The 14914-nt window shown below is 49.3% G+C and overlaps 1 protein-coding gene across 7 annotated transcripts in view; it reads right to left on the bottom strand.

Moving 5' to 3' along the window:
• LOC101137661 (cryptic, EGF-CFC family member 1B) overlaps window positions 1-14914 on the bottom strand; it is a 50857-nt gene continuing 35943 nt past the window's right edge. For 4 of the 7 annotated variants that reach the window (XM_055380742.2, XM_055380743.1, XM_063694754.1 and 1 more), the window contains 6 exons: window positions 7147-7559; window positions 6792-6841; window positions 6523-6696; window positions 5749-5863; window positions 5332-5441; window positions 1-908 (listed from right to left, as the gene is read on the bottom strand). In XM_055380742.2, the coding sequence (XP_055236717.1) occupies window positions 709-908; window positions 5332-5441; window positions 5749-5863; window positions 6523-6696; window positions 6792-6841; window positions 7147-7169 (672 nt within the window). In that variant the 5' untranslated portion in view covers window positions 7170-7559 and the 3' untranslated portion in view covers window positions 1-708. Of the gene's footprint in view, window positions 909-5331; window positions 5442-5748; window positions 5864-6522; window positions 6697-6791; window positions 6842-7146; window positions 7560-14914 lie in introns of those variants that run through there. The other 3 variants (XM_063694755.1, XM_063694757.1, XM_063694756.1) reach the window with 3 other exon arrangements.

Genomic DNA, 14914 nt, shown 5'->3' with positions numbered 1-14914 from the left:
TCTAATGAAGTTCTACTTTATTTTTCTTTAATACTCATTTGAATGTTACGTTAAATTCATATTTTCATAGCCAATAGTTGAAAAGATTGAAAATGCCAATAAACTAATTGACAATATAAAATGTGAAAGTAATCGTGTCACACAGGCTCATGAACTACAGTGGATTTAAAAAGCTGAAGAGCTCAATGCAAGTGCCCTCTACCCGAAGTGTGTGCTCTTGAGGGCACATTCCGCATGGCCAAGCCTGTGTGGTGTCGCCGGGCCTGGCATCCTCAGCTAGTGGCGCGCATCCCCCTGGACTGGTTGTGGACACGACAGCCTCCTCAGATTGGGAAGCGACCTGAGAAGCAGTGCTTGGGAGACGGAGGAGGCTGGCCTGGGGCTCTTCAGGCTGAACTCTGCCTGCGTTGCCTTGCGGTAGGTTCCACAGCAGACGCTTCCCCCTTAAGGGAGATGTTGTGAAAGGAAGGTGCTAACTGTCAGGGGAAGGTGGCGGTGCCAGGCTTTCTGGCTCCAGCTTTGGCTCCTTCTCGCTGTTGTTCTGCTGTCTCTACCTACCGGTCACAGTGGTGCTGGGGACACACATGTCCCTCTCCCAAGGATCTGGAGCCTAAGGCGCTTTCATGAAAATATTACCCAATAAAAATATTCACCCAGTGCTTCAGCTTACGGTAAACTAAACACATCTATTATTTACAACATAGAAAATTAAAGGCGATGCCCAAGTCCCGGCCTTCCGCAGGGGCGCCGCTCCCGCTGGAGGACGGAAGGGACGAGGGACCGAGGGTGCGCTGGTGCATCCGGGCGCAGGAGGCGGTGCAGGAGTGCGCAGGGCAGCAAGAGTAGCAGGCTGGGCGCGCCCCCGGCGCTCGGCCCGTGAGCGTGGGAGGCCAGGAAGTCTTTCGGGTCTGGAAAAACAGACAAACCGGAGATGTATGAAATAAAGTGTTCCGGCTCGGTTTGAGAGAGTGCAATAGAAACGCCTGCTCCCTGCCTTCTGCAGGCCCTTTTCTCCTGCGCCCTCACTAGGCTCTGTCCCTGGGACGCGCTGCAGGGTGAGGTGTTCGGAGGCCAGTCCCGGCGGCTGCACAGAGGGAAGCCTCTAAATGTTTGTAGAACTCGGAGAGCTGAAGGAGAATTACAGTACTGTGTTTAAAGGGGAACGAAGAACAGCCCTTCCGTCTTTTTCATTTGGCCTGTGACCTTTCAGGGAGTCCCGCTCCAGGTCATTGAGCGATGGGGCACATAGACCCGATTTAAAACAGTGCTATAGTATAAATCAGCTCGCTTCCATCTGCTGCAACAAAGGTTCCACTTTTCCCCAAATGAGTGCTCGAAATATTTCTTTGACGAGGGACAGCTGATAGAGCAGGAGGGTGCAGCCATCCAAAGTCTGGCTGCTGTTCTGAGGAGGCCTAGCCCTGTGAGTGGCGCCGCGCCCCATGGGACTCACCTGCCGGCCCCCTCGCCCACACCGCTGGTCATAGGAGGCCATGCCTGAACGCCTAGTCCCTGTGTCCCCTCCCCACCCCTCACAGCAGGCTTCATTCATGCTGAACCCTGAGGGTCCCTGAGCCTTGGTCTCTGTGTAGCTGGGACCCCAGCCCAGAACAGCGGAATGGGAATCTCTGGAGTGGTGGGGCTGGGCAGGGTCTTGACTAATGCCCTGGGTGGTGATTGCCATGTGAAGCGGACAACCTTGCAGGCATGGCAACCAGCACCACTAGAACATTCTCACAAGCGAGTCCAGGCCTGGCTTGGAGTGGGGTCAGGCTGGTTGAAGAGCATGCCCAACTACAGGGATCCTCTCCCCGGGGCCACTGAGCAAAGGCCAGCCACCTCCCTGCCCCCTGACCAGGCCTGCCCTGCCCTCTACTATACCTCCAGGAGATGTCGTCTGGACTTGGGAACCTGGCATGAGCATGAAACTGGAAATTAACAAGGAATGATGCAGATGAACACCTGCAGCAAGAACCACTCTACACCTGTCCACAGGTAGGCTGTGGTAGCATTGGCCAGGTCAGGCTCACTCCAGGCTTGGGTGCCACCTCCCCATAGCACCCCACCTTGGGAGAGAGGATTGTTCCAGGGGTGCCAGAATCTCCAAACAGGAATGCTAACATCTAGGCTCAGACGAGGCTCCAGAGAAGCTGATGCTAAGACAGGCGCTCACAGCATGTGAAGCTATTCAGGTGAGAAAGCGGTCAGCAGTACTGGGTCCCTGCTGGCCTTCCCCTGAGGGAAGGAAACAGGAGGGCTGGACACAAGGTGCATGCTTACAGGCTCAGAGTCAGCTGGTGCCAGGACCTGCGAGAGCCATTCCAATGGCATCCCAGAGGTCTGTAGACTGGGTCTGGCTCACGGATGTTTGTTTGCTTGTTGGTTGGTTGGTGGGTTTTTGCCAGAATGGCATTTTAAAAAATGAGTTTGCAGCAGTGAGGTGAGTCTTCACCTGGCCCCATCTCACTTCCGTGTTACCTGCCCATCTCTGAAGACACCTGAGTTGGCTACATCACTGTGTCATTCCACAGACTCTGAATTTTAGAGTAGTAAATTGTCTCTTGATGCTTGTGAAAACTGATACTTGATGCTTTAGGGCCACCGTAGAAAGAACCACCCCCTTAGACTAACAAGGAGATCCTGGCTAGCTCAGAACTGCGCAAAAGTCCCTGCTACATGGAAGCTTTTCATTCTTGGACCCGCAGAGCATCAGTCAGAGCAAGGAGGGCTCTTGGAGATCCCCAGACAGAGAGTCCCTGCAGCAGCCATGCTTTTGTAGCAACATATTCTATCTTCCACATACTCTTCAAAACCATCATAATCTCCCATTAAAGGATTTAAAACATTTACTTATCTATTACTGTGCTGTTGGCTTTGGAACATGACCAAATTTTCTATATTCTATACAACACTATAAAAAATATCTTCATTTGTTTCATATTTATTCTTTTCTTTTTAAGAGACAGGGTCTCGCTCTGTCACCCATGTTGGAGTGCAGTGGTGCAATCATAGCTCACTGTAACCTCACACTCCTAGGCTCAAGTGATCCTTCTGCCTCTCAGCCTCCCAAGTAGTTGGGACCAGAGGTGCTCATCACCACACCTGGCTAATTTTTTGTAGAGACAGGTCTTGCTATATTGCCCAGGCTGTTCTCGAACTCCTGGCCTCAAGCAATCTTCCCACCTAAGCCTCCTAGAATGCTGGAATTATAGGCATGAGCCACTGTACCCAGTCATATTGATAATTACTCTTATAGAAAGAGTACAAGAATGGGCCGGGCACGGTGGCTCACGCCTGTAATCCCAGCACTTTGGGAGGCCGAGGTGGGCGGATCACAAGGTCAGGAGATCAAGACCATCCTGGCTAAGATGGTTAAACCCCGTCTCTACTAAAAATAAAAAATAAAAAAAATTAGCTGGGCGTGGTGGCAGGCGCCTGTAGTCCCAGCTACTCAGGAAGCTGAGGCAGGAGAATGGCATGAACCCTGGAGGTGGAGCTTGCAGTGAGCCAAGACTGTGCCACTGCACTCCAGCTCGGGCTACAGAGTGAGACTCCATCTCAAAAAAAAAAAAAAAAAAAAAAAAAAGACTACAAGAATGGCATAAGGTAAAGAATCAGACCCTGTTTACTATCTGTAGGAGTTGATCTCTCTGTGTCTCAGCTTCCCCAAATGTAAAAGGTGTACCTACTTCATTGGCTTTCATAAGAGTTAAATGGGATAATGGGCATATAAAGTGCCTGAAATACACTGAGGGCTCCTCTCATGCTGTAACACCCAGAAGAGCTTTCCCTATTGCAATGGCACCTGCCATGGAGGATGTTCCATCTATCATCACTGTTGTCAAACTTCAAGTCATCATAACCACCATCAGCATAGCCATCACCAGCATCACTGTAACTTGCCTTGAAGCAGGATGAATGGGTAAAAGAACACAAAGGTGTTACTGCCCTCTCTGCACCTGACAGATGACTCTGAAGGATGACTGCACTATTTTGTCTGGCTTTGATGAACAGAGGCCACATTTTCAGAGCCATTATCATTGTCCTTGGCAAATAGCAGTCCCAGCACTGGATGTTTCCAAGAATGTAAAATCATGACCAGATATCCTGGAAGTCATCACAGCTAGTCCCTTCCCCACATTCCTGCTGGGGCGGCCTAATGGCAGGTGGGAACTGACTTCATCTGTGAGGACCACACAAGCACCTCCTGTGATTCTGATGCCTGTCCATGAAATCTGTGTCCTCTTGTCTCTGGGGCATAGAGGAGCAGCTGGTGACTTCAGGAGGCAGAGGCCCAGCAAAAAGGAGCACACATAGAAGAGGGGGTGCTTTGGGAAAATGTGGTCTGCACGGCGGGGGTGGGAGTGCTCTTCCCTGCTGGCACCATGCAGAGCTAGCTGAGGAGAAGGGAGCAGAGTGGGAAGTGGGGTTGGGGGCTGTGCCTCTATTAAGAGTGTCCCTTGACTGCTGGTCCTACCAGGGAGAGAAGAGAGGACAGGAAGGTGAAGGAGAGCTAACATGCATTGTGTACTCCTCCATTGTGGGCCTCCAAGAGCAAGAGGGAGGCTGGGGGAGCCGGGTTGAAGATCTTTGGGCCACTGGTGCTGCCCTCCATGCAGCCCTAGCAGGACGGCCTGAGAGCGACAGGTGGGAAGTGGGGTTGCGGGGCTGTGCCCTTTGACAGATGGAGGTGCCCAGGGCTGACTGAAGTGGAGGGAGGGGGCAGGAGAGTGGGTCAGGGGCCTTGGCTTCATCAGGTGTGCCTCTGGACACTGCACCACCAGACCACCCAGGCCTGGGAGACGGCAGAGCTCGGGCTGGGGCCGAGAGGCTGGGCCTTCACTAGCTGTGCCCTCCATTGCTAGCCCCAGCCAGTGCTCACGAAAGAGGAGGAGAGAAGGCACAGGATTCCAGAGGGAAATGCGGCGCCTGCCTGTGTCCCTGCTGGTCCCACAGCTGAGCAGATGGTGCTGGCCTAGTGCAGGGAAACCACCTGAGATTTACGCAGCTAACTTGTCTCCCAGCTTCCTCTCCGATTACCAGCTGGTCATCTCCTGAAATTCCGCTCACTGAAACGGACATGTGAGGACACTGTTTGGAAATCATTTTTAAACTCAGCAATCTGGATATGAGAACTTCAAAACAAAATTTAATTCACTATATGATTCCCAATGAATGCGACTTTCTTCAATGATGAATCGATCTACTTTGCTAAATGCTATGTGGCCTGGCACTGGAAGATGCACTGTGGATCGGTATGGAGGGTGAGCCGCAATGAAGGCGCAACCGCGTGCGGGGGTGAGCTGGGGACCGAATCACAGGGCCTCTTACCACAGCGGTCAGGCGTCTGGAGGGGGAGGCAGTGCAGGGCCCCGAAGATGCACCTGCAGAGGTGGCAGGCGCGGAGGGTCCAGGCTCCGTGCTCCAGGGCGCCGCATTCACTGAGAAGACGGGGACCTGCATCAATGCGGTGGCCCGCGCGCTCCTCGCCCGGCGCCCACTCCTGCGCCGCTCCCCCACCCGCGCATCTCTCCCCCGGCGCCAACTCCCGCGCTCCCCAAGACCCGTGCGTCCCTCACCTGGCGCCCACTCCCGCGCCCCCCAACCCGCGCGCCCATCGCCCGGCGCCCACTCCCGCGCCCCCGCACCCGCGCGCCCCTCTCCTGACGCCCACTCCCGCGCCCCCAGACCCGCAGGTCCCTCGTCCGGCGCCCACCCCCGCCCCACCCCGCGCACCCCTGTGCCCACCTGCGCCTCTGGTCATGCTCGCAGTAGCGGCCGGTGAAGTGGGCCGGGCACACGCAGAAGCTGCCCAGCACGCAGGTACCGCCGTTCCTGCAGCAGCGCGGCCTCGCGGACGCACCTGCGGGGTCACCCGGGCGTCAGCCCCGCGCCCCCCGCGGCCCGTGGCCCTCCCCGCAGGGACGGGGCCGAACGTGGCCGCCCAGGGGAGGCAGTAAAATCAGCCTCCAGCCAAGTGTGTTTGCTCAGGTAAACCCTGCTTGTTAGGGATGTGAAACAAACTATCAGGGGTGCGGCCTGCAAGCCGGGCTTGCTCTCTCCCTTCCTTTCACATGTTAACCTCTGGCTGTGGCTTCACCTGACAGTGATTAAGCACAGGCCTCCTGGGCGGGACCACCCACGGGTGTGATGACGCCAAACCCACCGGCGAGGGGCCTCCTGGGGACGCGGTGTCTGGGAGAAGCCAAGCAAGAGTCCGCTGTTATCTTGGCTTGGGATATTTATTTTCAACACATTTAAATCACAGTTCTCTAGATCTGCAGCAAAATAACCATTGAAGAGCAAATACAACGTTTTACCAATGAAAGAGTAAAACTTTTTAACACCTCACTAGGAACTGTCTCTAGCTTTATAGCTTTATAAGTGCATCATCATTTGAAGATAACAAAATGCTCTCCTTGGATTTTATCCTGAATTTATCCTACATATTCTCAGGTCCTAAACTCTGAGTCCGCAGACTGAGATGACGCCCCGGATTTTGTGGGCAGCGCCGCAACTTACCCTCTCCGAAAGCCCAGGAGTAGGGGAGCGGCTCCTCCGGCCCCCAGCCCTCGGCGCTCCCAGTCACCTCTCCGAAATGACTGGAGGTCCAGTTGAGCGGTGACTGTTGGTGCTTCTGAGTGGCAACCTTGATGACTTCCTTTCTACCGCCGTTATGTTTCTCTCTTTGATAGCCTTTAAAAAATATTGAAAATGTGAGACTGAAAATGATTGAGAAACAAAATACTTTATGCAATTAAAACTGAAATTATGAATAAAATGTTTCTTACTGTTTCCCAAATTAATGATCTGTAATGCCAAACTGACCGTAAACAGAAGCCTAGAATATTTAAAGAAAATCACTGAAGTTGGAAGTATCTTTAGAAGTATAAGCAGAAATTCACATACACATAAAAATACAATGCCATCATTATATATAAATATAAAATTATGTAAAATAATTATAATGAATAAGGCAATCATTTTGTAACTTGTAGGTTTTTGTTAATTTTGCTATGGCTTAGAAAGATTTTGAGACAGAAAGTGTACATCTCCTTTAATGAACAGTGGCTCATGCACTACGATTTATCCTGAGGCTCTTAAGACCCCTTATTGGCTCTAAGATCTCATGACCTCTGTCCTTACCTGACATGGTGCCTCCAGGTCATTTTTGGTTTGAGAGTCTCCTTCTCTTAGTGCATTGAAGATCAGTTTCCAGGAAAGCTGAATCTGAAGAGTCTCTGCATTTGAAGGTGTCTTTACTCCAGGCCCCGGGGACACAGAATGGACGAGTACAGAAGATGTGGATGTTCCCTTCCCCTCCTCAGCCAGGAGAAACGGGATGGTATCTTGAGTTCTGCAGTCCCTGAGCTAGGGTCAGGGGCGCAGTGACAGGCAGGCCCCTCTGAGCCTGAAGAACAATTCCCTCTATGAGACCTGGCTGGGGGGTGGGGACTTGGGCTGACTCCCTCCAGCAGTGTTTACAGTGCTGACAGCAGCAGGAGTGACCAATCCCTGATGTAAAACATTGGTATCCAAGGTGACGAGCCATTTTCTCACTGGAAAAAAAAAAAAAAAAAAATCCCAACATGAACAAAAAGCTTTCACAGGAAGGTGGAGATTTTCTACTGCATACTACTTGTACTGGGAGATGGTGAGGGGCCCTGTGGGAGAGGGAGCTCCTGTGTGGGGCACAGGCAACAGCCTGGGGTCCCAGCCACCCTGAGTGGGGAACACGAGGATAAGGGAAAGCACGTCACCCCTGCTTTAAGAGAGGCCCCCTCACTCTGCAGATGGAGCCTCTTCTCTGTGCCCAGCAAGTGGGGGAGGGGCACTGCCCCCATTTACTATAGGACCCTCTAGGGTAGGTGCTATTATTATCCCCCATGTGAAAAGAGAGAAAGGGAGGCTTAGAGAGTTTAAGTCCTCTGGCAGTTAGATCTCTGAGAAACATGAATGGCACCGATATGATGAGGAGATACCCACAGGTATTTAAGGCGAGCCCTTGGGAGCACAGGCGCAACTGCGGCGCCCGCCCATCGCCAGAGGAGCCTGCTGAATCCAAACGGAACCCAAGGAGAGAGTGATTTGGGGTATTTTCTAGCACCTTCTAAATCTGCTTTTCTAACTACCAGAATAGGGACTGAGCCCCTTTTATCAGCACTAAAGAAGACACTTTGCAACCCAGTGTTGCAAATTGTTCTGTGATTTTAATATAAAAACTCATTTCTAAAAACAGTATTCTTCCTCCAAGGCTGAAATAGTCTTTAATGGTGATTTAATTTCTTACATCTTTACGTGTGAGGTTTATTAAAGAGGCTGTTAAATAAAGCAATAGGAAATTGGAGGACTGGGCTACCCTGGGGGGCCTCCCAGCAATGGGTCCTGTGGGCTGCAAGGACCAGGTCAAGGCCAGCAGACCCGAGTGGGCAGAGCACATGGAGGAAGGTGCCCCAGGACTTCATCAAGCATCTGTAAGTGCAGTCATGAGACAAACACCTTGTTAATTTTGTTTCTTAGGGGCAAAGTGTCACTCTGTCAGCCAGGCTGGAGTGCAGTGGGCGATCATAGCTCACCACATCCTCGAACTTCTGGGCTCAAGTGATCCTCCTACCCCAGCCTCTGAGTGGCTAGGACTACAGGCTCGCGCCCCTATGCCCAGCTAATTTTTTTTTTTTATTTTGTAGAGATAGGGATCTTGCTATGTTTCCCAGGCTGTCCTCTAACTTCTGGCCTTAAGCGATCCTCCTGCCTCTGCCTCCCAAAGTGCTGGGATTACAGGCACAAACCCACCGTGCCCGGTGAAAAACACACTTTATTTTTTTGAGACGGAGTCTAGCTCTGTGGCCCAGGCTGGAGTGCAGTGGTGCAATCTCAGCTCACTGCAACCTCTGCCTTCCGGGTTCACACCATTCTCCTGCCTCAGCCTCCCGAGTAGCTGGGACTACAAGCGCCCACCACCATGCCTGGCTAATTTTTTTGTATTTTTAGTAGAGACGGGGTTTCACCGTGTTAGCCAGGATGGTCCTCATCTCCTGACCTCGTGATCCACCCGCCTCCGCCTCCCAAAGTGCTGGGATTACAGGCATGAGCCACTTCGCCCGGCCGAAAAATACACTTTTAAACTCAGTGGTTACTACTGGTTAATTGCATCATTTAATTATATGTAAAAATAAGTACATTTTATGACTTTAAGTTAATAGAATCTTTTGCATGAGCTAAATTGTTTGTATACTAAAATGAAGATGTATATAAGCTAGATGATTGTATATTTTATATAAATAAGTTTTAAAACTGTTCATTTTACAGAGTGATGTTGAAACCAAACTTCTCTTGACAATAGTAAAGCTTTAAAAGCAGCCTCTAAAATCTAACTTTCCCCCACAGTTTATTTATTAAATTTTACCTTAGTGGACATTTCCAAACATACACAAAGGCTGGTAGAATGAGCCAATAAACCCAGGTTCAACAATTAAGTATTAGCCTTTGCCAATTTTATCTCATTTTTTTCCTCCCTAACTTTTTTCTTGAAGTTTTAAAAACTCCAATACATCTTGACATTTCATATGTAGAGTAAGATTTTGAAAATCTGCACTTTATAAGTGGAAACTAGGAAAAAAAAATGTCTTGCCAGCAAGACAGAACTGAGAAGCAAGAAACAGCAGTGCGATGTGCTTAATTAATAAGCTGTTTGCTTAAGCTCTGCAGTCGGCTCTGAGGAGAAGGGCTGATGGCCAGGCAATAAAGCTTCTGATGACCTGTTTTCGCCAAACTGTCACTTGCTCTCCACACAAAGCAGTCCCAGGTTGCCACATTGACTCAAAAGTCTTATAAAAGCGTTTTGCATTTTACTGCAGAGGTGCTGCCCTGTTTGCCATCAAGAGGCCCAGCTGGAAGGGTTGCCTGGGAGCACTGGAAGGGAGGAGGTGGGTCCCTGCCAGGAAAGGGCCTCTTTTCTCCTTATCAGCTGTAAACAGATAAGGCTGGAGCCGACCCACCCGTCAAAACTCCAGAGGAATGTTCTGGCTCATAGAGTGTGTGGGACCGGAACCCCGTGCCAGGACTGGAGGCCCCGTCAATGTTCTCAGAACATCCATCATGAAGGAAAATGCTCTGCAACAAATTAGGTGTGAAGGAATTCTCTGAGGAGGACTTTAAAGCGATGGCTGTCCAAGTGGGCTGCCCCCTGGCACCTGTGGGGAGTGAGAAACACCTTTCTCCACCCTCCTGGCTTCTTGGGTGGGGCTGCTTTCTGTCTCCACACATTTTCCTCATCTAGAGATTGCATGTGAGGGGAATCATGCAGTATTTTCCTTTTGCGTCCGGCCTATGCCACGTAGCATAATGTCTTAGGTCCATCTGTGCTGTAGCACACATCAGAGCTTCACTCCTTTTGTGACTGAATAATATTTCACGAACACCCATCCACTGCATTTTGTCTGTTTGTCATCTGTTGATGCATATTTGGTTTTTCTACCTTTTGGAAGAGCACAGTGAGAAGGTAGCTATCCACATACCGATAAAGGAGGACTCCGGGGAACCCAAATCTGGTGACGCCTTGATTTCAGACTTCCAGCCTCCAGAACTGTGAGAGGAAATGTTTCTGTGGGTTAGGCCTCCCAGCCTGCGGCATTTGGTTAGGGCAGCCCGAGCTGACAGATACACCAGGTTTTTGTTTTTCCACGATTGTTATGTGTTATGTAATTTAGTAATTTTTGCTGCATTTAGAGTGCATTTGTACTGGTGGCTTTCTAGAATTACAGAGAGCATCTTTTACGCAGGGTCCTTACACAGACATTTTCATTCACGGGGGGACCCTGTAGACAGTCCTCAAAGGCAATGGCGTGAGTCCGGCTGATGTTTCTTTAAACCAAATGGTGAATCTGAACTGTTGTGTGACCCTTCAGAAAATCCAGCACAGTCTGAGATGCTCATTTTGGCCTCCAGGCAGTGACCATGCTGGACAGAACATCACCTCCGCAAGCAGTCGGGCTCCAGGACCAAACTTCATTTTCCAGATGATGCTATGCTCAGATAAGGACCTTTATTAATTATACCAATTTTTATTTAGCATAATTAGCAATGCTTTTAGTCTCTAAATCATACAAAATACCTGCCAGAAAAGATGTACTTGAACAAAACATGGTGCAGAAAGCAAAAGTTCCCTGAAGTAAAAATGGAAGCTGAAAATAATGCACTTTAAGAGAGAGATGGGGGCCAGGCACGGTGGCTCACACCAGTAATCCCAACACTTTGGGAGGCCGAGGCGGGTGGATCACGAAGTCAGGAGATGGAGACCATTTTGGCTAACATGGTGAAACCCTGTCTCTACTAAAAAAAAAGTACAAAAATTAGCCAGACATGGTGGTGGGCGCCTGTAGTCCCAGCTACTTGGGAGGCTGAGGCAGGAGAATTACTTGAACCCGGGAGGCGGGGTTGCAGTGAGCTGAGATTGCGCCACTGCACTCCAGCCTGGGTAACAGAGTGAGACTCTGTCTCAAGAAACAAACAAACAAACAAAAACAATGAATCACATGAATCTGGGAGGTGGAGGTTGCAGTGAGCTGAGATTGTGCCACTGTACTCCAGCCTGGGTGACAGAGTGAGACTCTGTCTCAAAAAAAAAAAAAAAAAAAAAAAAAAAAAAAAAAGAGAGAGATTGGATCTTTCAGGGAGGCAGGCAGTCACGTGCTGAAGGACAGGCCTGGCGTGCAGGGGCCCTCCTGGGAGTGCAGGCTCAGGAGGGGAATCAGCCTGTCCTCAGCACTGGGCTCAGAGCTGGGTCAGGCATCAAGACCGTTTTATCTTCCCATGGCAGTGCCAGTGCCGCTGCAGAGCCCTGAGGACTGGGACACAGAGAAGCACCCTCCCTCAGGAGCTTCCCTTTCAACTGGGTGGCATTCAGGAAACAGCCAGGACCCTGCAGTGCCTGAGTGCTTTGACCAGAAGCATTTGGGCTTGGAAGGGTCTTTCCTGCCCTTTCCTCCACCCAGCCCCTACACCCTCCACTTCCAGCCTGGTGGCCTCTCCCCTGCACCAGCACATATGGCCTCCCCTAGGGTAGGGGGGAGAGGGTGAGAGAGTGGGAGTCCCCGCCTTTTGTGACCTGCTGTCTGTTAGAGGTGAGTCCAGGGCCACTCTAAGGGTGGAGGTTGCACATTGGCATGAAGACCAGGAAGGACTCTTTGGGGCCCTGTCAGAGACTTAGCCACACCCATAGATTAAACTCGTTTTGCCATATTTGCTATTTTGTTTTTAGTGAAGAATTTTAAAGTAAATTACATACATCATGACATCTTCTTCTTCCTGAATATTTTCATATTTAGGATGTCTGAAAAATGAGGCTGTGTTCCCACAAATCTGTATTAGATGGAACTGAATTAACAACAGTGCTCCAGAACCCTGGACCATCCAGCCTAAATTCCATTTGGGGATGAGATGCGTTTTTGTCTCAGAATCCCAAGCGGTAAGCACCATGAACCCCTCAGTTCGTATCTCAATCTTCCTTTTTATTGGATTTTGTTCTCAATTTCTAACTTCTTACTAGATTATATCTCATTTAATTCTACTTGTTAAAGCTGATTTATTCTAAAATTTGATGAAGCAAAAGTCTGGATTTTGCCTCAATATAATAAGAACCACTTAATTATAAACATTGATGCAGGGCTTTGCTAACCTGCATTTTGTTCTTGGTATAGCCACATGTCTTTTGGGCCCCTTAAAAGGTAATTTTCCATATGAAGCACTTCTATATGGATCTACAATAAGAATTAACTTTAAAGTTAGTATTTTATTGGGGGATGATGCCCTGCTGCTGAAACTCTGTGAATCAACCTCATTTGTTCATAGATAGCACTTGATATATAAAGAGCTTAACACTAGTCCCTCCAGACTGCACACCAATGTTCTGGATTTCACAGTGAGACTCAGAGGGTGCATGGGGGTTGTCACCTGCAGCTCTGGGATCCAGCCAGTTGGGCTGGGGCTTCCTCCCTGTTTAAATTTGAAAAGGAAACCAGTTTGGAGTAAGAAGTAGATTTTGCCTTGAAACAGCCAACCTACCAGTTTTAATGATTGACAACTGAGTTCACATAGAGAACTGAGCTCAATTTAAGAGTTAATAAAATGGGCCAGGCGTGGTGGCTCACACCTGTAACCCCAGCACTTTGGGAGCCCGAGGCAGGCGGATCATGAGGTCAGGAGATCGAGACCATCTTGGCTAACATGGTGAAACCCTGTGTCTACTAACAATACAAAAAATTAGCTGGGCGTGGTGGCAGGTGCTTGTAGTCCCAGCTACTTGGGAGGCTGAGGTGGGAGAATGGCGTGAACCCAGGAGGCAGAGCTTGCAGTGAGCCGAGATCGCGCCACTGCACTCCAGCCTGGGCAACAGAGAGAGACTCTGTCTCAAAAAAAAAAAAAAAAAAAAAAAAAACCAAACCAAAAAAACTTAATAAAATGAACAGCCTTTTTTGAGGGATAATTTCAAGGTTTTAAGATAAAAAGTAATAATCGGGCCAAGTGCAGTGGCTCACACCTGTAATCCCAGCACTATGGGAGGCCAAGGCAGGCAGATCACTTGAGGTCAGGAGTTGGAGACCAGCCTGGCCAACATGGTGAAACCCTGTTTCTACTAAAAATACAAAATTAGCCGGGTGTGGTGGCACATGCCTGTAATCCCTCCTACTCAGGAGGCTGAGGCAGGAGAATCGCTGGAACCCGGGAGGCAGAGGTTGCAGTGAGCCGAGATCATGCCATTGCACTCCAGCCTGGGCGACAAGAGCAAAACTCTGTCAAAACAAACAAACAAACAAAAAACAAACAACAACAACAAAACAAACCAGTAATAACCATACTTCTACATAAAATGCAGACACAGATTTTCTTTTCTTCAGGCCCAGGTCCAATAAGGGACCCAGAGGGGCTGTGTGGAGTAGAGCTCTGCAGTTCTGAATGCCCACCCTGCTGGGAATAAGGTCATGCTTGATCCAAATGACTGCAGACCCAGCAAAGGACTCAGTTCTGATAAGGCCTCAGCAATTTCCTGGGTGAATTTCAAGCCACTTCATTAATAAGTCAAAGCTTCACAATCGCAAAGATAAGGAATCGACCAAGGTGTCCATCATTGGATAAACGGATAAAGATAATGTGCCATATATACACAATGGTAAACTATTCAGCCATAAAAAGAATGAAATCATGTCTTTTGCAGCAACCTGGATAGAAATGGAAGCCATTATCTTAAGTTCTTAAGTGAAATAAGCCAGGCATAGAAAGACAAACATTGCATGTGCTCACTCATAATTGGGAGCTAAAAAATATGTATGCTGAAAGTAAGATGAGAGACAATGGAGACAAAGGGTGAAGGGGTGGCAGGGAGGAGGAGGAGGAGAAATTGGTTAATGGGTGCAATGTACATTATTCTGGTGACGGATATCCTAAAAGCCCCAACTTGGCCACTATGCAATCCATGCATGTAACAAAATTGCACATGTACCCCATGAATATGTACAAATGAAAAAATAAGCTTCCTATTTTCACAAAGACAACAATCCCCTCATGCCACATAGTTTATTAATTGTTGACTTTGTGTTTGAGCTGCAAATAACTGTTGTCACACAACTGTTTATGAACAATAGCTGCTTAGGGATTTCCTGAAATCTCTCCAGCAGGTGCACCTCTGTTGACATTGCTGCACGCTCCCACCCTCCTAATTCAGTCGCCAGCACTCCTGAGAGCCTACTCAGGCCCTGGCTCACTAAGTTAAGAAGAAAGCACCTTCCCTCTGCCAGCTCTGGTGTGAGGTGTGATAGAGGTCACATGCTGGGAGATGGAAGGAGGGGTACCTGATTTGAACAGGAAGGAGGGGTGTGTGATTTACGGCCATTCTGGCTGGAAAGAAGAAGGAAGAGTG

This window comes from Gorilla gorilla, chromosome 11 (genome assembly GCF_029281585.2).
Source record: "Gorilla gorilla gorilla isolate KB3781 chromosome 11, NHGRI_mGorGor1-v2.1_pri, whole genome shotgun sequence".
NCBI classification, from domain to species: Eukaryota; Metazoa; Chordata; class Mammalia; order Primates; family Hominidae; genus Gorilla; species Gorilla gorilla.
The sequence above is the reverse complement of the archived record's forward strand: the minus strand, read 5'-3'. Positions and strand labels throughout refer to the sequence as shown.